Genomic DNA, 23389 nt, shown 5'->3' on the forward strand with positions numbered 1-23389 from the left:
AGTAAAAAGAACAAAGTCCCTACTCTTGGGCAGTCTCTCTTTTAATGGTGGAAGACTATCCATAAACAAATATATGTGTATATACTTAAAAAAGTATATCGGGTGTTATGTGAAAATAAAGCGTGGATAAAGGGATCGAGGGTGAGGACGTGCTACTTTATATGGGGTGGGTAAGGGAGACCTCTGAGAAGGGGGTAATTGACCAGAGGTCTCAGTGAAGAGGGAAAGCATCAGAGCAGATAAATCGGGGAAAGAATGTTCTAGGCTTAGAGAGCTGTAAAGGCAAAGGGCTAAAACAGGAGTGGAGTTGATGTGATTGAAGCACATACTTGTAAGGACTTGATTTTATTCTGAGTGATAAAGGGAGAGAAATGCCTCGATCTGCTTTACAATTCAAAACCCTCACTTGATTGCTGGCTGGAGACTAGATTGTGGGGAGGAAAGAGTGAAAGCAGAGCCCAGGGAGCAGCTAGGAAGCTATTATAATAAGAGGGAAAAGGATCAAAGTGGTACAGGAGGAGGGATGAAAAGGTCAGATCTAGGAATAGTTGAAGGTAAAGCTTACAGCGTTTGCTGATGATTGGATGAAGAATATGAAATGCATCACAATTAGAATGCTGTCTTTCCAAATTTCTTAAATATTATGGATGTATGCAAAGGAAGAAATAAAGCCATGCACTTTGTGCCTGGAAGGTTAGAATACCCAATTAATGTTTCCTTGGCATATAGTGACCCCTATCTGTAGCAATGCTATGTAGAGTAAGCTATCAAGAAAGTAGTTAGTATAGTAAAAACAACCTTCAGCTTGAAATCAGATGTAGGTTTGAGTTGAATTATCTAAAGAGCAGAGTCTGGTGACTTAACTCTTTGTTTTCTTATTTGTAAATGGGACTTAGTTCAACTAATACAAAGGAGACAATGCTTGTGACGACATTTTCTATACTAAATTGTAAGCTGATGAAAATGTCGAAGACTCTAATAATACAAATTATAAATATTCATGTTCTAAACAGCTGGAAGATATAAGTCAAAGGCTTACCATGTCTTTTTTAAAATTTTTACTTATTTACTTTTAAGTTTATTTACTTTGAGACAGAGATAGTGGGGGAGGGGCCGAGAGAGAGGGGACAGAGAGAATTCCAAGCAGGCTCTGCACTGTTAATGCAGAGATTGACATGGGGCTCGAACCCATGAACCGTGAGATCATAAGTGAAACTTTCCCTGATTTAAGATAGTACATTTTTTTAAAAATGTGTATTTTGCTGTAAAAAGGGACAGAAGTATACAAAGTTAAGGCTTCAGGAATCTCACCTCCTCTTTCCACATCTATTCCCTCCAGTTTGCTGTTACTTTACAGAACATGTACTGCATATTAAAAATATTTTACACAAATGGAATGATATGATCCATAACCTGCATTTTTTAAAACAACTATATACTTTGGACAATACTCCATGCTAATCAATTTATATCCACTCAGTCCTCTTTAAGGCTGACATCAGTGATTTTCAATCCTGCCTATATATTAGATTCACTTGGGAAACTTAAAAGCAAAACCAAAAACCCAATGCATTTCAGAGTGAGGGCCTAGACAAGTTTTCTTAAATGTCTTGAGGTAATTATAATGTGCAGTCAGGATTAGGTTTCCACATGTGCAAGTAGCACTCTGTGTTGTATGTATATACCTTAAAATATTTAAGCAATATTATTTTGATGGATATTTAGATTTCAAGGTCCATTCACATACCTGGCTATTGTCTATTAACCATGCTTGTAAGTAAACATTCTCCGTTCACTCACTTTTTAGAAAGATGATGGTTTTGACCAAAAGCTCTCTGACAGAAAGTCATCAGATTAATCTATGGTTTAAATATAATAACCCATTATCAAAAACCTTAATATTTAAAATTATTCCACATGGGACTGGCTGCATAATTTGTGGAGCCCCGTATGAACTGAAAATGTGTGGCCCTTTGTTTTAAAATTGTCAATAATTTCAGGGCACCTGGGTGGCTCAGTCTGTTAAGCATCCGGCTTCGGCCCAGGTCATGATCTCACAGTTCGTGAGTTTCAGCCCCATATCGAGATCTCTGCCATCAGCACAGACCCTGCTTCAAATCTTCTCCCCCACCCCCCTCTACCCCTCCCCTGCTCACTCAAAAATAATTTAAAAATTTTAAATTGTCAGTAACTTCAAGACAGGGATAGCAGAACTCTAAGCCAAACACGGGGTTCCTCTAAGTGTGAGTTGCATGCCCATGACTCCATTTGTCTTCTGCAATATGTTGAATTATTTGGTCATGAAAGCCGAAGATTTTTATCATAAGTGAGTGCACAATTAAGAATTTTTCCAACTGAAAAATTATGTAATTCTTAGTGACTCCAATGTGCATGCTTTATTCTTTTTTTTTTTTTTTAAGTTTATTTATTTTGAGAGAGAGAAAGAGAGGGAGAGAATCCCAAGCAGGTTCTGCACTGTCAGTGTGGAACCAGACGGGGGGCTCAAACACAAACCGGTGAGATCATGACCTGAGCCAGTCAAGAGTCAGATGCTTTACCCACTGAGCCACCCAGGCACCCCTACATGCTTTATTCTTTACACTGCATTGAAACATTATTATTGCCTGTTGACAGCATTACAAATGAGATAACTTTTAATATAGAATGAACCTTATTGTACTTAATGCTTAGGAAAACAATCACTATTTCTCTAGCTCCTCTAACTCTGGTCATGTCTGTCCACTAATGTCTTACAGAGACAGTACAACAAAAAGGAAACACAGGAAGGCAGAGTGAGGACCTAAGACTCAACTTCTTGCTCAGAAATTGAGAAATCTCTGAATATAAACTAATTCCATAAGGATTCATACTTCTTTTGTCCCTAAATTTGTATGGGATAGGTCTTGCACTTCATCCTACTGAAACATACATACTGGAGAGAGCAAAAATGGCTGCTGTATTGACCCTGAGATTAATTCCAGTGGCCAGTATTTATATTCTGCCTTTTGAAACATAACTACTTAATCACAACAGTCTTGAGGAAAATATTATTGTTCCCATTTTCCACGAAACTGAAGCTCAGACATGTTAGGTAGATTTTCCCCAGATCACAATGAAACAGAGCCTGGATTCCAGCCTGCTATCTATCTGACTAAAAGGCCATGCTTTGAATCTTAAAAAGAGGAGAGGGTAGAACACCAAGTGAAGACAGAAGGAGACTGGAGTCCTGTGTCTACAAGCCAAGGGCTGCCAGGAAACCATCAGAAGCGAGGAGGGAGGCATAAACAGATTCTCTTTCAGAATCTCCAGAAGGAACTGTTAAAACTTATTTTTAAATTTTTTAAAAATACTTATTTTTGAGAGAGAGACACAATGTGAGCAGGTGAGGGGCAGACAGAGTGGAAGACACAGGGTCCCAGGCAGGCTCCAAGCTCTGAGCTGTCAGCACAGAGCCCGATGTGGCGCTGGAACCCACGAACCGTGAAATCATGACCTGAGCCGAAGTCAGGCGCTTAAGGTGCTTAACCGACTGAACCACCCAGGTGCCCCAGAGCTTTGGATGTATTAACTTGATTAGGATCAACCCAGCCACGTAAAAATGAAGTCAAGTTTTAAACTCAAGTAGTCTGGCTCAAGAGGCTATCCATTTAACTACTATCAGATACTGCCCTTAGAGTATATCACTTGCACCAGCTCAAGGCTGCTTTAAACCAAGAAAGTGTGTGGATAAGCAGGAACTGCAAAGGAGCAGGGCCCTAACATAAGCTGCCAGACTCCTGGGCTATCTGAAATCCCACCCAGACCACATTTGCCCTCTGTAAGCCACATTTCCCTCATCTCTTACGGTCCTCTTTGGACTGACTGCTTCGATTCCTTTTTCAACCTTGTTGTTTTCATTACTTTTTCCTATTTGGGGGCTACCTTCTTGCACATTTAACTCCAGTTCTGACTTTGCAGGCCCACGTGTTTTCTGTTTCTTCCCCCTGGAGGCGGGGCAAGCCGAAGCGAACCTGCGCGGTAGCGGCCGCACACCCTCCCCTTAACTCCAGGCTGCGCTTGTCCCATCCGGCTTGCCGTCGTCGCAGCCATGGCGGCCGCCACACTCCCCGCGTGGCTGGCCCTGCAGCCGGCGGCCAGGACCCTGCGTGCCTTCTGCACCGCCGTGTCTCCGGCCACCCGCTCTGCGATACCAAGCCCGCGTGAGTGTCTGTTGCGTCGCCTCCGGGCTTTGGGGGAGAGAGGGCGGCATACCGAATCCATGATGGCCACCGCGGTGGCAGAGGCCCTGCCGCCTGGGGGAAAGCCGGTACGTCCTCTGCTAGCCTGCCGCTGGCCCTCCCAGTAGGAAAGCCGCAGGTGTGGGTCTGACCTCTGCGCCCGTGTCGCCGGGTTCCTAGTCGCCGATTTCTGCTTCTGGGTGCTCTGGGCGTGGCGAGCGTGCTCCCTCCCTCCCCCGTCACCTGCGCGCTTCCTGGTGCTTCCTTGCGCGGCCTTTGGCACGGGGTCACTCCAGTTACTAGTGCTCGGTGATGTTTGTTGGGCAGTGTTGAACCACGGATTTTCCCGAACGTTAAGAGAAGCATACAGTTGTCCCTGAACAAACTGCAGCTCTGAATTCCAGCCTTAGCTATGCCACCAAATGGGATGACCTTCATTCAACAGGCATTATTGAGATAACCTTCATTCAAGATACCGTTCTTGCCTTGGAGGAGTCTGTGGAAAAGACAGATTTGTTAACGGAATCATACTGTGAAGTATGAGGTGTTGTAATGGAAGCATGAATAGAGTAACAGAGGGGTTTTGAGGATGAGCTCACAAGAGTCACGGAAAGCTTAGTCAGGAAGGGGGCATGTCCTGTGCTATCCATGATACCTTCTAAAACATCTCTCATTTTCGTATAACCAACAGTTTAGGCCACCATCTCTCACTTTTACAGTAGTTTCTTTACTGCTCCCTGTTTCTGCCCTTGTTCTCCTACATTGAATTCTCACAGCAACCAGAGTGAAGTATTCAAAAAGAATCTTAGCTTGCCACTCCCTTGTTCAAAACCAGGAAAAGGTTTCTCATTGCTTAAGATGTGATAAATTCCTTAACTTGTCAGAGTGGCTCCGTAGTCTTAATGCATGGCTCTTTCATTAGATTTTTTTTATTCCTTCTGTACCGTGTGCTAGGTAGTGTTATACGGGGATATAGCAAGGTCTCTCACCTAATGAAGTTTACATTCTTTTAGGAAATCCAACTATAAACAAAACAATGTCAGTACAATGTCAGGTGGTGATTAGTGCTATGAAGAAAAATAAAGCAGGGTATTGAGAACGATGGATTGGAGGAGTACTGGTTATAGAGTAGGAAAAGATTGGGTAGTCAGGAAAGACCTCCCTGGAGAAGTGACATTTGAGCAGAACCCGTGGTGGTGTGTATGTGTTTGTGTGTGGAGGGAACTGCAACTGCAAGGGACCAGGAGTGAAAAGGAGCTTAGGGGTGTGATCAAGGAACAGAAAGAAAGTCAACTTGGAGGTGAGTGAACTCAGGAGACTGGTAAGTAATGATCTGATCCCCCAAAGGCTTTTAGGCGTTTGGCTTGGATTTTATTATAAGTTTGGTATTATACTGGAAGGTTTTGAACACAGAAGTGATACAATGTAATTTATCTTTTAAAAGATCACTGACTGCGGTATGGAGACCCAACTTTAGGGGGAAAAGAATGGAATCCAGGAGAGATCAGTTTGGAAGCTATTGCGGTAGTCCAAATGAAATGATGGTGAGTTAGATTGAGGTGATAGCAGAGAAGGCGGTGTGGTTGAATGTGGGATATATTTTGAAGGTATAGCTAAGGGGACTTACTGATGGATTTGGTATTTGATGAGGCATGAGGAAAACTCTTAGGAAGCATGTTAGATTTTTGTCCTGAGCAATTGGATGAATGGAGATATCATTTACAGGGATTGGGAAGACTGGAATAAGAAATCAAGAGTTCTGCCAATGATGTGTTATAGTTGAGGTGCCTATTGAATATTTCCAGCCTCTTTTCTCAGTGCATTTTCTGTTCTCTTCTTAAATTTCAACCATACTGAACTTTTTAATATTGATTTTCCATTTCTCCTTTCTTCATAGGATACTTTCTCTCACTTGCCTGTTCCCAGGGTTACCTCCTGCTCATCCTTAAGGTTTTAGCTTAAAGTCCAGTTCTTCAGGGAGATTTCCCCCAACTAATTGACTGAGTTTGGTCCCCTGCTATTTGTTGTCATTAATATTTATGACTTTATTGAAATTCCTTGATAAATAGTTATCTTATTTGACAACCTCTACATTCTGTGAGAGCAGGGTCTGTGTTTCTCTTGCTCATTGCTGCTTTCTCAGTTTCTGGTACACAATATCACTGAAATGATTTTTGAATGAATGAATGAATTACTATCACAGAATGAATAAGAATTTGTCCGATGAAGGGGTGCTTGGGTGGCTCAGCTAAGCATCCGACTTCAGTTCAGGTCATGGTCTCACAGTTCACAGGTTTGAGTCCCATGTCAGGCTCTGCTGGCAGCTCAGAGCCTGGAACCTGCTTCAGATTCTGTGTCTCCCTCTCTCTCTCCCCCTCCCCTGCTCATACTCTGTCTCTCTCTCTAAAAAATAAATAAGCATTTTTTTTTAAATTAAAAAAAAAAAAAAAAAAGGATTTGTCAGCTGAAGACAGAAACCAGGCAGAGGGAAAGGAGGCACATTCCAGGTAGAGAAAACATTAGGTTTGGAGAAAGTCCAAAGGGTCTGGTACTAGAAGTTCAGTGTAACTGTGGGACCTTGTGAAGGGAGATGAAGTTAGAGATAGAAGTGGTTCAGAGTGTGAAGAGTCTTGTGTGCTATGCTATTGTCACCCTGACTCTTCGATCCTTAGTTTTCTTGGCTGTAAATGACCTCTAAATAAGGATAATAATGGTACTTAACAGTTATTGTGAACAGTAAGATTAAATGAGATAAGAATGAAAAGTATGTAGCATAGTGTATGGCATGTGAAAGTGCTAAATAATTATAGCCATTATTACTGTAATGTAGCAAAACATTTATTTAGAGAGGCATAAGGTAGTATTATGAAAGGTATATACTGTAAGTAATTTGCCCTCTTCTATAGGTATGTGATTTATTAGGAATGGCTATGAGTTTTACTGTTATTGGCATTACTGTAACATTGGCAGTTCTGGGGGTACCTAGGTGGCTCAGTCGGTTAAGCGTCCCACTTTGGCTCAGGTCATGATCTCGTGGTCCATGAGTTCCAGCCCTGCATCGGGCTCTGTGGCTGACAGCTCAGAGCCTGGAGCCTGCTTCGTATTCTGTGCCTCCCTCTTTCTCTCTCTGTCCCTCCCCCGCTCATGTTCTCTCTCTCTCAAAATAATAAACGTTAAAAAAAAAAATTTCAAATCAGTTATCTTTAAAAATGCAGCATAGTTATTTCTAACTAGATGTTTTAACTTGGGAAAGTGAGTTAATTTGACTATAGACTTTAGAATTTATTGAAAATATTTCATTAGATGATAAATTCACTATATCATCAGTCACAATATACTTTATGTTTAAATAACTTGGGAATTTTCTTAACTATTTCTGACTTTTCATTTTCATTAAGATGAGTTAGTCCCACGCTCACAGAAAATGGATTATTGTTTCCTTTTTGTATTACTGAATACCTGAAATTATCTGAGAGTTACAGGATCATCACCAGTGTTGAACAGTCTGCATTATACAGTTCTCTGTAACTCTTATGTTGTCTTCTAGGTACAGCAGGCAGAACATCCAGATATGAAAGACCACTGAGAAGAAAGGTAAACAATTAATGTTGTCTGCTACATACTATCATAATGGTTTCTGAAGTTCTAAAATGAGACAGATATTCACGATGAGGCAGAAGGGTGCTGCCCAAGAAGGCTTTCAAAGGGGGTGTTTACATGGTGACTGCCAGAGCCTTGGCTGCAGTCTTGGACTGGTTTTTGTCAGTACTCCAGGAATGGATCATCTTTGAGAGGTGAGCTCACTCGTACACTCCCAGGAAATAGGTATATAAACTAGAATATAGACTTATTTTTGATGATGCCTTTAATAATCATGAAGTCTGGGATGTGTATATTAATCTAACCCAGTTTGGTTTTACCCTGTCGGCAACTCTATGGAAGAATCCAAATTATTAGGTCACTTGTTGAGTATGAACAGAGGCATATTATTAGATGGAAGTTAAATGGCTAAATTGCACCGAATTATAATTATCTAGAGTAGTTATTTTCACAGTAATATTCCCTGCTTCTAGGACATACACTACATTGGTTTTGATACTGCTTTGTTTGGCATTGCCAAGTTTTGCTTTCTTCAACCCTTCTTATGTATGCTGGCCATGCCCTTCTAATGAATACAGTTTTTATTTTTTTGATTTTTTTTTTAATCTAAAAAAAATTTTTTTTTTAACGTTTATTTATTTTTTGAGACAGAGAGAGACAGAGCATGAATGGGGGACGGTCAGAGAGAGAGAGAGAGGGAGACACAGAATCTGAAACAGGCTCCAGGATCCGAGCTGTCAGCACAGAGCCCGACGCGGGGCTCGAACTCACGAACCGCGAGAGCATGACCTGAGCCGAAGTTGGATGCTTAACCGATTGAGCCACCCAGGCGCCCCAGTGAATACAGTTTTTAAAAAAATATGTGTATGTTAATGTGATTGACTAAACTATCATATAGCTATCCTCTGGGACAGAGTCATAATTTCTCATTATGTATTTATTCAGCTAATTTCACCCTAATTTACTTATTTCCAAGCTCTTGTTATTCATTTCTTATTTCCTTTATTTCCAAATTTTCAGTATCCCTTCATGTCCTGACTTCCATCAAAGAAGTTCTAAAAACTGTAGGTAGTCACCAGCCTACTGTGGTTCAGCTTACGATTTTTCAACTTTATGGTGGTGGAAACCAGTACGCATTCAGTAGAAACTGTACTTGGAATTTTGAATTTTGATCTTTTCCTGGACTAGCATTACATGGTACGAAACTTTAGTTTCACAGCAGTGACAGTGAGCCATAGCTCCCAGTCAGCCACACAGTCATGAGCATAAGTAACCAATACCCTTAACAACTATTCTGTACCCATATAACCATTCTTTTTTTCACTTGCAGTACAGTATTCAAATAGGCTTTGTGTTAGATGATTTTACCCAAATGTACGCTTAAGTGTTCTGAGCACATTTAAAGGAGGCTACACTAAGCTTGCTCAGTATGTCAGGTGTATTGATGCATTTTTGACTTACAGTTTTTTCAACTTAGGATGGGTTTATCAGGACATTAACCCATTGTAAGTTGAGGAAGATCTGTATTTCAAAATACATTGTTACTCTTTCACAAACAAAATGTAAAAAGTTTGCTAAAAGTCTGAGTAAATCCGTAGAAATAAATTTTTAGTAAAGGACATGTGTGCTATTCAAGGGCATCCTTCCCAGAGGGTTTGCAGAAACAAAGCAAAAATATTAGATAGGTTTGGTGTTTTTACATTTGAATAGCGGCAGCTTTGTGCAAGGTCAGATTTTATGAAGGTTGCTATTCTGCTTATGTTTCTCTTGATTTCAGTTTTTTTGCTCTGAGATTAAAGATCATGTTCATATTTAAAATATGTAACTATTTTATATTCCTTAGGCATTACCTCCTAGGACAGAGAAAATGACTGTTGACCTGGACTGGCCTAGTGTTTATCCTGTTGCAGCACCATTTAAACCCTCTGCTGTACCTCTTCCTGTTCGAATGGGTTATCCAGTAAAAAGGGGGGTGCCCATGGCAAAGGAGGGAAATCTAGAACTTTTAAAGGTAAGATAAGTTACTGTTTTATTGGCTAACTTTTATATCTAAATAAATGCTGATCCTCTTCCCGTGCCTACCCTGCCTTGTACTTCAAGGTTCAGTATGTAGCAGCTTATTGTATTTTAGTTGAATTTTTTTTTCAGTTTATAATGGATGATATATTCTGATTATCCATGGTAAAGAAGATTCAAAGAATCCTAGGCATTTAAGAATATAATTAATTGGTCCAATGGCTTCCCTTTTGGCTTTTTCTTCTCTATTATATCTTTTTGGTTTTGTATCTTTCAAGTGGAACTAAGGAAAGTGAAATAACCTAATTTGAGAATGAGAATTGGGGTCTGAAATCTACTTTCTTTTTTTTAATGTTTGTTTATTATTTTGAGAGAGAGAGAGAGAGACAGGGCGCAAGTGGGGGAGGAGCAAAGAGAGAGGGAGACACAGAATCTGAAGCAGGCTCTAGGCTCTGAGCTGTCAGCACAGAGCCCGACGCAGGGCTTAAACTCACAGACCATGAGATCATGACCTGAGCCAAAGTCGGACACTTAACTGACTGAGCCACCCAGGCGCCCCTGAAATCTTTTAAGAGAGAGATTTTAAAACTTTTCTATCCAGAAAGGTAAAATATTATTTAATATTGTTATAGTCCTTAAACTTCTTTATTTCTTGAAGCAAAATACATCATATTAAATGCTTGAGTTGGTAGCATCTATAATGATTTATGAACTGTAAGCTTTTTAAAGAAAATATGAATATGCGGGGCGCCTGGGTGGCTTGGTTGGTTGGGCGTCCGACTTCGGCTCAGGTCATGATCTCACGGTCTGTGAGTTCGAGCCCCGCGTCGGGCTCTGTGCTGACAGCTCAGAACCTGGAGCATGTTTCGGATTCTGTGTGTCCCTCTCTCTCTGCTCCTCCCCAGTTCATGCTCTGTCTCTCTCTGTCTCAAAAAATAAATAAAAGTTAAAAAAAAAAAAAATTAAAAAAAAAAAAGAAAATATGAATATGCTTAGCCTGAGAATGCATATCTTAGATGGTTCCTGTTATGTACAGTTGTCATTGGTGAACTGTGTTTTCCACTATATGAGAGTCTTTTTCTTCTTTTTTTTTTGTTTTTAAGTGAAGTATAGTTGACACGCCATGTTACATTAGTCTCAGGTGTACAACATAGTAATTCCACAATCTGTGTGTTACACTGTGCTCACCACAACTGTAGCTGCCATCTGTTACCATACAACACTGTTAAAATACTGTTGAGTATATTTCTGTGCTCTTTTAGCCCTATGACTTACTTATTCCATAGTGGAAGCCTGTCTCCCCCACCCCCCTTCACCTGTTTCTCTTATCCTTCCATGCCCCTTCCCTCTGGCAACCATCAGTTCTTTGTATTTATGGGTCTGTTTCTGCTTTTTGTTTTGTTCTTTAGATTCCACATATAAGTGAAATCATATGGTATTTGTCTTTTTCTGGCCTATTTCACTTAGCATATATATGAGAATCTTGAAAAAAAAAATTTGCTGAAAGGTGATGATAAAAAAATGAGATGGTACAATGGAGGAGTTGTCTCCTGGTAGAGATGAGTAAATGAAACTTGGAAATGTGAATGTTACAAGACATGTAAAAAAGCAGACATTGAGGAAACTAATCTTTTCTTCAAGTGAAAGAAAAGAACTTAGTTTAAAGAAAAGGCCTTTGGAAAATACCACTAGGTGAGAGAGGCTAGGAATATATCTGTAGTAATGCTAATGGTTGTGAATGATATTTTAATAAACATAAAAATCCAAACATTTAATGTATGCCATCCTTTTTAAGAATCAACTATATAGGGATGTCTGGGTAGCTTAGTTGGTTAAGTATCTGACTCTTGATTTCTGCCCAGGTCATAACCTCACAATTTGTGAATTTGAGTCCCACAGAGCCTGCTTGAGATTGTCTCTCTGTCTCTCTCTCTGCCTCTCCCCTGCTGTCTCTTTAGCATGCATGCATGTGTGTGCGCTCTCTCAAAATAAATAAATGAACTATAGTTATAAAAAAGAATCAACGATATATATTATTAGTCCAGTGATGTGATGTATTCCTAGGGGGTGCTATTGGGTAAGTTTAGTAACCAAGCTAATATATGCAGAGTACATGAAGCAGTGCCAATATAAATTCTATGGACACATTAGCTGTTTTTATACTTCTATGATTTTGAGAGACTATATTTTCATTTTTAAACAATAGAGGTATAGAAAATAAAGTCACCTACCCCATAATTTCCATTTTCAGTGTCTATTTTCTCTTAATTAAAATAAACATTTCTGATCAGCACTCATGATTCCAAGCATAATATTTGGAGTAAATTTCTACTTGTTCATATTTTCTATCCAAATGAGTTTCTTTAAAACTCTTCAGATGCTTAACATTATTCAAGAAATAAGGTAGGAAATCTTAATTATTTATTTGAAGGATTCATATCTTTGGTCTTTCCTAAATTTTCATTGGCCCTGTGAATGAGCTCCTAATATATATCATCATAAATGTATACCATATTTCATTAACTGTAAAGACTTGCTAGCTTCATTTATTCAGTTTATAAAATGTCTGTTAAGTACAAAGTGGAACATAGAGCGCCATGCTGGGTATTCCAGGGGACTTAGGATGATTAAACAATAATGTGTGTCCTTAAATCCTTTCAATTTTATAAGGAAAATATGTAGATCTGTAGATTATGGCTGGAAGAGTACTATAAAAACAGCATTTATTTTTTCCCACTATCATCATCATAAGATACATCATGAATCTATATTTCAAGGAATTCGTTTCCTAAATTCACAACACATGTGAAATAGAATTAATATTATAAAAACTAGATTTTATTTATTACAAAGTTTGTTGGGCTTAGGATTTAGTATTGGGAAAAAATTATCTTTATGTTTTTGAGATATTAGGCTAATTTATCCTTTAAATTTCTCCACTTTTAGATCCCCAATTTTTTGCATTTGACACCTGTAGCAATTAAGAAGCACTGTGAAGCTCTTAAAGGTAAGTGATTGTTTTAGTATATGAAGTTAATACTGACTTTGAATAGAATAATCTCATTTCTAGTGATAAAAGAGTCAGTTTATCAAGAGACTACAACATCCGTAAATGTTTATGCACCTAAAATAGTAGCACCTAAATATATAAAGCAAGTATTAACAGAACTGAAGGGAGAAACAGATAGCAGTACAACAGTAGAGGACTCCAATACACCACTTTCAACAATAGATAGGTCATCCAGACAGAAAATCAGTAAAGAAACACTGGATGTAAACTATATATTAGACCAGATGTGTTTAACAGACGTTTACAGAATTTGATCCAACAGAAGCAGAATACACACATTCTTCTCAAGCACACAGGAAACATTCTCCAGGATAGATCACGTGGTAGGCCACAAGACAAGTTGTAACAAATTTTAAAATATTGAAGTCACATTAGGCATCTTCTCTGACTACCCTGGAATAAAACTGGAAATCTATAACAAGAAGAAAACTGGAAAATTCACAAATATATGGAAATTGAACAACATGCCTCTAAACAACCATTGGTTCAAAGAAGAAATCAAAAGAAAAATTTTAAAAATCTTGAGACAAATGAAAATGGAAACAGAACATACCCAAACTTACGGGATGTAACAAAAGATTTCTAAAACAGAAGCTGATAGCATGCATTAAGAAAGAAAGAGAGATCCCAAATAAACAACCTAATATATACCTCAAGTAACCAGAAAAAGATCTAAGCCCAAAGGTAGTAGAAAGAAGGGACTAAAGATTAGAATCGAAGTACAGACTAAAAAGGGAAGAAAAAAGATCAGTGAAACTAAGAGCTGGTGTTTTGAAGAGATAAACAATATACACAAACCTTTAACTAGACACACCAAGAGAAAAGAGGACTCAAATAAATTGCAAATGAAAGGAGACATTACAATTGATATCTGAGAAACATGAAGGATCATAAGGACTACTGTGAACAATTACTTGCCAACTAATTTGACAACCTAGCAGAAATGGATAAATTTCTAGAAACATACAATCTACCAAGACTGAATCATGAAGAAAGAGGAAATGTGAACAGACTAATTACTAGTAAGGAGATTGAATCAGTGATCAAGAACCTCCCAACATGGGGCACCTGGGTGACTCAGTCTGTTAAATGTCCAACTCTGATTTTGGCTCAGGTCATGGTCTCATAGTTCGTGAAGTTGATTGAGCCCCATGTTAGGCTCTGTACTGACAGTATGGAGCCTGCTTGGGATTCTGTCTCTCCCTCTCTCGTGGCCCTTTCCCTGTGCTCATGCACTCTCTCAAATAAATAAAAACATTAAAGAAAAAAAAACCAACAAAAAAAAGTCCAGGATTAGGTGGCTTTACTGGTGAATTCTAATCATTTAAAGAGGTAATACCAGTACTTCTCAAGTTCTTCCAAAAAAAAGAGGAGGGAACACTTCCAAATTCATTTTATGAGACCAACATTACCCTGATAACCAAAAGAAGACAAGGATACTACAAGAAAAGTATCATAGGCCAATATCCTTGATTAACATAGAAAAATCCTCACAAAAATATTACCAAACCAAGTTCAACAGTACATTAAAAGGATTGTGTCTGACCAAGTGGGATTTATTTCAGGGATGCAAGGATGGTTCAACATACTCAAAAATCAAGCAATGTGATATGTATCCCATTAACAAAACAAAATGGGAAGAAACATAGGCAGTAAGCTGCTTGACATGGGTCTTCAATAATTTTTTGGATTCGATACCAATAGCAAAGACAAAAGTAAAAACAAGTGGGACTATATCAAACTAAAAAGCTACTGCACAGTGAAGAAAACCTTTGACAAAATATAAAGGCAACCTACAGAATGGGAGAAAATATTTGCAAACCTCAGGTCAGAGGTTTATATGCCCCAAAAATGAAGAACTTCTATAATTCAATAGCAAAATAAGCCAGACAATCCAATTAAAAATGTAAGCAGTGGATTTGAAGAATTAATATTGTTAAAATGTCCATACTACCCAAAAGAAACTACAGATTCAATATAATCCCTATCAAAATACCAACAACATTTTTCAAGAGGTAGAACAAAGAATCCTAAAATTTGGAACCACAAAAGGCCCTGACTAACCAAAGCAATCTTGAGAAAGACCAAAGCTGGAGGTATCACAGTCTCAAGATTTCAAGATATACTATAAGCTGTAGTAATCAATACAGTATGATATTGGCACAAAAATAGACACATAGATCAATGGAACAAGATAGCCCAGAAATAAGCCCATGCTTATATTATATGGTCAGTTCATCTGGAGGCAAGAATTATGCAATGGGGAAAAGACAGTCTCCTCAATAAATGGTGCTGGGAAGACTAGACAACTACATGCAGAAGAATGAAGGTGGACCACTTTCTTACGCCATACACAAAAATTAACTCAGAATGGGTTAAAGATGTAAATGTAGACCTGAAACCATAAAATTCCTTAAAGAAAACATAGGCAATTGTGTCTTGGACATTGACCTTAGCAATATGTTTCTCAATAGGTCTACTCAAGAAGGGAAATAAAGTTAAAATAAACTGTTGAGACCACCAAAATAAAAAGCTTTTGCTCAATGAAGGAAACCTCAACAAATTGAAAAGGCAGCCTTACTGAATGGGAGAAGGTGTTTACAAATGATATATCTGATGAAAGATTAATGTCCAAAATATATAAAGAACTTACATAACACCAAAATAGCCCAAATAATTTGATTAAAAAATGGGCAGAGGACTTGAATAGACATCTTTCCAAGAAAGACCTACACATCGTCAGTGGGCACAGGAAAAGATGCTCAGCATCACTAATCACGGAAATGCAAATCACAACCACTAGGAGCTACCTTTCACCTGCTAGAAATGGCTGTCATCAAGAAGGCAAGAGATAACAAGTGTTGGTGAGGATGTGGAGAAAAGGGAAACCCTTTTGTACTGTAGATTAGGAATGTAAGTTGGTACAGCCTCTATGGAATACAGTATGGAGTTTGCTTTAAAAATTAAAATTAGAACTACCATGTGATCCAGCAATCACACTTCTGGGTAAATATCAAAAGAAATGAAAACATGGTGTTGAAGAGCTATCCGCACTCCCATGTTTGCTGCAGCATTATTTACAACAGCCAAGAAATGGAAACACCCTGAGTTGTTGATTGGATAAAGAAGTGGTGTGTGTGTAATAGTATTTAATTGTGAAGGAAGGACTTCTGCTGTTTGTGACAACATAGATGGACCTTGAAGGCATTATGCTAAATGAAATAAGACAAAGACAGTTAGTGTATGATTTTACTTACATGTGAAATCTGAAAAAGCTGAACTCGGAAATAGTAGGGACTGAGAGGTGGGGGATAAAAGGGAGACATTGGTGAAAGAATACAAACTTCTGGTTTTATGGTAAGTTCTGGGGATCTAATGTACAAAATAGTGATTATAGTTATTAATACTGTATTATATAATGAAAAGTTGCTAGGAGAGTAGATCTTAAATATTCTTAGCACAAAAATGATAATTACATGATACAGGTATTAGCTAGTGTTACGATTGTAATTATTTTGCAATATATATTAGGTATATCTAATCAACACATTATATATCTTACACAATGTTTTATGTCGCTTATATCTCAATAAAGATGGAAGAAAATCTCATTTTTAATGTACTAAATAGCCTTATATTCTGAGTCATTGCTAATTTTTCCTTTTTTTACAAAAATTTTCAAGTTGTTTTCAGTGAAGACGTCAAATCTGCAAATTTCTTCCTTCCTTCCTTCCTTCCTTCCTTCCTTCCTTCCTTCCTTTTCTTTTTTCTTTTTTCTTTTCTTCCCTTCCCTTCCCTTCCCTTCCCTCCCCTCCCCTCCCCTCCCCCTCCCCTCCCCTCCCCTCCCCTCCCCTTCCCTTAAACCACTCTACAAGTGTCTATAAATAATAAATAGAACCAGAAATCATAGTCCTTGCTCAAATAGGTTAGGGACTTACTGTTGCATTATAGGCAGTGCATACATGAAAAGACTGAAGAAAATATTACAGTGTTGCCAATGGATACGAATCAATATAATACAAACTGAAGATAATGTAGAAGGATGCTGAGTCAGTGGAGTCAGTAATAAGATACTTTGCAGAGTAAGAACTTAGTAAGTGATATATAGATGTGGTAACATCAAGTAGTAGAAAAGCTGATGATAAAGAGCAATAGTCTTATATTTCTTCTTTCCCATCTGGGCCCTCATTTCAGAAGTGTTCTCTTTTAATCATTGTTTAGATCTGGTAATTACTTGCTGAGAGCGTATTTACTTATTTTTCTGTATATTCTCTCTACATAATGTTCATTATATATTCTCTCTCTTTATTATATATGGTTATATAATACAGTAGCATATGCATATTTTGTATATATATACATAAGATAGAGGTAATCACTAGAACATGGTTATATCTCCAGTTCTAAATTTATTTGAACAATAATTTGAACAATTAATTTGAACAATATTTATTGATTCCTAGATTGAAATAGATTTCACTCACTCTCCTTCCCACATGCATGGAGGTAAAGGCAAAAAAAATTTTTTTCATAGTTTTATGCATGTTTTCATAATGTATACATATTCTGATTTAATTTCTGATGTAGTTTGCATTGGACTACATACAGAATAAGCACATTTGAATTGTTTTAGGTTTATAGCTGTTAGTGATTGGTTGTGTAGTGTAATTCAAGTGTTCATACCTTCAGATGAATCTTAAATTCATGCTCATTAAAAAGGAGATGTATAAATACTCAATACACTTGTTAAGACTTTCAGGAACGAAAATGAAATCTAAAAACTCCTCACAGGCAGCCTGATAATGCTGGAAGGAGAAATAGTATAATGATCATGGTTTTGATGAAATTGGAGCTTTTGGAAGGGCCTTTTATTCAAAAAAGTAAGAAGAGATAAAGAAGTCTTAAGAAGTAGGAATAATGGCTTTACTCTTGAAGTGAGGGAAGAAAAATCTCTCCTGTGTCCTTTCATTTATGTGGTCTTCTCTTTTGGGATATTAGGGTACATTTCTATCCTAGATTGTATGTTTCTATTTTCATTAGTGCCTGGTGATAGAGTGATACTGATTACTTTTCCAAATTTGTGCTCTGTTTGGGACAAGGCATATATCACTTTTTGATCCTTTGTAAGGCCAGTTAAGGCATATATTACACTGTGATAAAACTCATTTTTCTCCCTTTTAAACATTTTTAAATGTGAATTTCTAATCTAGAAACTGATTTTTAATGAAGTATTTCTAAAATACTTCATAATTCTTAAAGACTTTCATAAGCACATTCAGAAGAGTAGCATTGTATTTTAAGTATTTAGGTGCTTTAATCTTTCTTTAATTTTGTCTTTACATTTTTGCCAGCTTCTAGATTTAGATTGTATCTTCCAAATAACTCAAAGGCTTTTTAAGTATTTCTTCTCAATTTTCTTTCAAAGTAGGTCAGTTCAGATTTTATATCTAACTTGCAAGTGGAAAATCTGAAGCACAGGAAACTTAGGTAATTTACCAAAACTTTTAATAATCAGTGGCAGAAGCTAAGTAAAAACCAAGGTCTTCCGAAGTCTAGTCTATTGCTCTACCTATCAGATGAATAGGGGTCTATTATGTACTTTCCAGTTGGCTATGTTTTTTAGACATATAATCCGGTAATTTAAAAGTTGTAATTATCATCTGGTCATTGAAATGTCTTATTCAAAGTTATAAAAAATAAAGGACTCAGTACAAACCCAAGAACTCATAAAATTCTCCAAACTAGTCTCTTATAAAGTGCTTGGCAGTGTTGCATCTTACAGTGCAGAATGTTGGAATGAGTCCATGATGGGAATGAAATTTAACTTCAGTAATCATGCTCTTTTCATGTTATTTAAATGTCAGAATGCTTTTAATTGCAGAGATACTTCTTTCCCCTCAAAGTGTCTCAGTATTGCTCTCTTAAGTAGGGTGTTTAGGGAATGGTGTGAGCTATACTTAATTTGCTAACATATATTTAGTTGCAGAGCTTGGAGAGTCTCTGTAACCCACAGTGACATTTTGCTGACTGCTATTAAAGCCTAAATGGGAGCTAAATATAGTACCTGCTATAAGAAAATTGTTAACTCTGGGAAATGTTATTGACAAAGTACTTTTTACTGTCCCTTAAATCATCATATGGAAGAGTTCCCATGTGTTCCTGTGATTGTGACCAGCCTTTCCTACAGTTGTGCTTTTTGGAGAAAGCACAGACCATGAGGTCTAATGTGTTTGACCTCAGAAACTGATTACTTCGAGATATTCTTAGAATGAGGTTGTTTGGGGCTCCTGGGTGGCTCAGTTGTTTAAGCATCTGACTCTTGATTTTGGCTCAGCTCATGATCTCACAGTTTGTGGGATCGAGCCCCGTGTTGGGTTCAGTGCTTGGCAGCACAGAGCCTGCTTGGGATTCTCTCTCCCTCTCTCTACCCTTCCCCCCTTACATACTCTGTCACTTAGAATAAATAAACTTAAAAAAAAAAAATGAGTGAAATTTCCATTGAAGGGAACCTGATGGTGTCTGAAGTTTTCATCTCAAGCTGAGAGCCCTCTACCACACTAACTTTAGGAATAGGGCAAAATGAAATCAGCTATCTACTTACAGAGTCCCTTGATACGGATAGCTGCAGGAGACTGTGAGCTCTTTTCCTTTTAAGTCCCCATCCCTACATTTGAGGCCTGAGTGTATGCCTCTGTGCCATGGAGATAGGTGGTGTGGTGTTCTTGTTCACAGTGCTTGGAACTTTATTTTGTAGCCCCGTTCTAGAGCCAGTCCCACCTCTCCTCTAGGCTAGCCATCTTGCCTGAATATGAGGACAAGTCTCTTCCTCTTTCCATTTAGCCCCATTGGCACAGAAGGCACATAGAAGCAGCATGAATTACCGTTAAGGATCTATCTAAGAATGTCTTAGGCATTTGTACCTGTTTCAGTGTGAGGCCCTATTCAACTCAGTTTCTGAAAGAATATAGACCATATCTCAGTTTCTTCTAAGAGCTTTTTCAGAGCTTCTTTCAGTTGCCTTCAGTTGACCCTTAGTAACTTTCATTTGGGAATGAATTACTAACTAGTAATTACTAACTAGTAACTACTAATTACTAATCACTCAAAAACAATAACGCTCTGAGCACTGTGAACTCTTTGCTTCTAGTTAGTGAGGAGGAATTAAACTGTCCCATAGGAGGCATTGGCAAAGCTATAATAAACTTACATAAAGTCATAGTTCTTTTTTAACCAAACTTACTGCTCCCTACCAGACCTGAACTATCTAAATCATTCCTTTGATTACATTCCCTAATTAGGGTTCGTCTAAGAAGAAAAGGGATGAGGAATGATGATGTGTTTGTAAAGTGCAGAAGACAATCTGTTCTTTCATTCTATGTAACCAGAGAGTCCTCTCCCTCAATAATTTGATTTTGTCTGGTAGCATACATTGTAATGAGAAGTTACTTGCAAAACTTTACTTGAGATAATTTTTTTAATTCTCAGATTTCTGCACTGAATGGCCAGCTGCACTAGACAGTGATGAGAAATGTGAGAAGCATTTTCCCATTGAAATTGACACAGCTGATTATGTTTCGGCAGGACCATCTATTAGAAACCCCAAAGCACGAGTAGTAACTTTAAGGGTAAGAAATATTTTTTTTAAAAATAAGAATTATTATAATACATTATTGCAAAGTAGCATTTTGTATGTGTGATTGTAAAACTGGTACATATTTATCATAGAAGATTTGGAAAATATACAAGTGTTTTATAGTGTTATAAAATTGCCTATAATTCTACCACTTACAGATAACCACCATTAACTATTGGAATTCATTTTAGTATATATACAGTCAACCTTTATGTGTGTTAATAGGATGATATTACTTTGATTAGTTATCTGTTTGTTTTTTTTTTAATGTTTATTTATTTTTGAGAGAAAGACAGAGCATGAGTGGGGAAGGGTCAGAGAGAAAGGGAGACACAGAATCTGAAGCAGGCTCCAGGCTCTGAGCAGCTGTCAGCCCAGAGCCCAACCTGAGCTCAAACTCACAAACCGTGAGATCATGACCTGAGCTGAAGTCAGATGCTTAACCAACTGAGCCACCCAGGCACCCCTCTGTTCTTTTTTATTTAGCAATATGGATTAAAATTTTTCCAGAGTTTTTAAACATTTTTTAATTTTTTATATTGGAGTATATTTGACATTACATTATTGTATTAGTTTTAGGTATACAGCCTAATGACAATTATATACATTACAAAATACTCACTATGATAAGTATAGTTCCCATCTGTCACCATAAAAAGTATCACTTTTTAAAAAAAAATTTTTTTTTTAAATTTTTTTTTTTTTTTTTTCAACGTTTATTTATTTTTGGGACAGAGAGAGACAGAGCATGAACGGGGGAGGGGCAGAGAGAGAGGGAGACACAGAGTCGGAAACAGGCTCCAGGCTCTGAGCCATCAGCCCAGAGCCCGACGCGGGGCTTGAACTCACGGACCGCGAGATCGTGACCTGGCTGAAGTCGGACGCTTAACCGACTGCGCCACCCAGGCGCCCCTAAAAAAAAATTTTTAATGTTTATTTTTGAAAGAGAGTGTGCAGCAGGGAAAGGCAGAGAGAGAGCAAGAGATGCAGATACAGAATCTGAAGCAGGCTCCAGGCTCTGAGCTGTCAGCACAGAGCCCAACACGGGGCTTGAACTCACAGCTCATGATCTGAGCTGAGTGTGTGATGCTTAACAGACTGAGCCACCCAGGCACCCTTGTCTTTATTTTTAATGGCTGCATAGAATAACATGTAAATCAAGTTCTGTTTTGTGCCAAGAAAGTGTTTGAGGCTGGGGGTACAATGTTGATCAATTCAGACATAGTCCTTTTCCTGAAACTGAAGTGGGAGGTACAAACGAATTATTCAATAACATAGATCTACCATATTTAAGTTATCCATATTATGGGATATTTAGACTTTCTCACAATATTCTTTATTAGAACAATGTAATGACTATCCTTAGAGATTAGTATTTGTGTATATTCCTAACTATGTTCCTGGGATAACTTCCTGAAAGGAGAACTGTCAGGTCAAAGGATGTAGATCCTTTGAAGTTTTTTGATATATATATGTATATATATATATATATACATATATATATAGTAAAAATTTTTTTTTTAATTATACATTGTAAAATCCCTGCAGGAAATGTAAACGCACGCACACACACAAAACACAAAAAACAAGCAGACTGTGAGAAAGCCTATTTTCCTGGACCTTCACCAACCTAGATATTATTATTACCTAGCCATTTAATAGTAAATATATATATCTCATTTTCAAAATTTGTATGTATTTGAATTCTAATGAGAGTGAGAATTTATTACTTTGCAAATTGCTTTTTTTTTTTTTTTTGGTCATTTGACCATTTTGATGTTGTATTGATTACTTGTATACTTATTGTTTCTTTTTAGTACCAGCTTTATTGAGATATAATTCACATACTATAAAATTCATCCTCTTAAATGTACAATTCAGTGGTTTTTAGTATTTTCACAGAGTTATACATCCATCACCACTGCCTCACACCAGAAATTTTTATCACCATAAAAAGAAACTCCGTATTCATTATCAGTCACTCCCCTTTCTTCCTTCTCTTAACCATCCCCAAGCCCCTGTGAACTACTAATCTGTGTTTTGTGTCTGGATTTGCCTATTTTTGACATTTCATATGAATGAGTCATACAACATGTATTCTTTTCCTTAGTAAAATTTTTTCAGTGTTCATCTGTTGTAGCATGTATCAGTTCTTCATTCATTTTTATAGCCAAATATTTTATGGACAGTAACATATTTTATTTACCCATCCATTAGTTGGTAAACATTTGGGTTTCCATTTTTTTGCCATTATGAATAATGCTGCTGTGAATGTTCATGTACAGGTTTTTGTATGGACTTGTGTTTTCAGTTCTCTTGGGCATATACCTAGGAATGAATTGCTAGGTCATATGGTAATTACATGTTTAACATTTTGAGGAACTGCCAAGCTGTTTTCCAAAGTGGCTGCACAATGTTACAGTTTCACCAGCAGTGTTTGAGGTTTCCAGTTTCTCCACATCCTCATCAATGATTGCTATTGGTGATCTTTCTAATGGGCAGGAAGCGGTAGCTCATTGTGGTTTGGGTTTACATTTTCCTGATGACTAATGATGTGGAGCATCTTTTCATGTACACATTGACCGTTAGTATATCTTTTTGAAGAAATGTCTGTTCAAATCCTTTGCCCATTTTTTAATTGAGTAATTTGTCTTTTTCTTGTTTGATTGTTTATAATGTCACTTAAATCTTTTTAAATCTAGAACAGCCTAGGACCTCACTACTGCTATCCCCACCTGCCCTCTCATGACAATGACTTATTAAAAAGACAGATATTTTGGAGGCACCTGGTTGGCTCAGTCAGTTGAGCATCACTTTGGCTCCGGTCATGATCTTGCAGTTTGTGGGTTCAAG

At 37.6% G+C, this 23389-nt stretch overlaps 1 protein-coding gene across 3 annotated transcripts in view; it reads left to right on the top strand.

Annotated features, from left to right (window-relative positions):
• The first annotated feature begins 4072 nt into the window (after positions 1–4072).
• Positions 4073–23389, top strand: part of MRPS35 (mitochondrial ribosomal protein S35) — a 47628-nt gene continuing 28311 nt past the window's right edge. Inside the window, exons 1-6 of one of the 3 annotated variants that reach the window (XM_047066994.1) lie at positions 4125–4199; positions 5662–5761; positions 7765–7811; positions 9661–9828; positions 12780–12840; positions 20389–20528. In XM_047066994.1, the coding sequence (XP_046922950.1) occupies positions 9685–9828; positions 12780–12840; positions 20389–20528 (345 nt within the window). In that variant the 5' untranslated portion in view covers positions 4125–4199; positions 5662–5761; positions 7765–7811; positions 9661–9684. Of the gene's footprint in view, positions 4200–5661; positions 5762–7764; positions 7812–8997; positions 9015–9660; positions 9829–12779; positions 12841–20388; positions 20529–23389 lie in introns of those variants that run through there. The other 2 variants (XM_047066991.1, XM_047066992.1) reach the window with 2 other exon arrangements.

Source organism: Lynx rufus, unplaced genomic scaffold (genome assembly GCF_022079265.1).
Source record: "Lynx rufus isolate CCGP_SWC_20201006 ecotype Redwood Valley unplaced genomic scaffold, mLynRuf1.p SCAF_7, whole genome shotgun sequence".
Taxonomy (NCBI): Eukaryota; Metazoa; Chordata; class Mammalia; order Carnivora; family Felidae; genus Lynx; species Lynx rufus.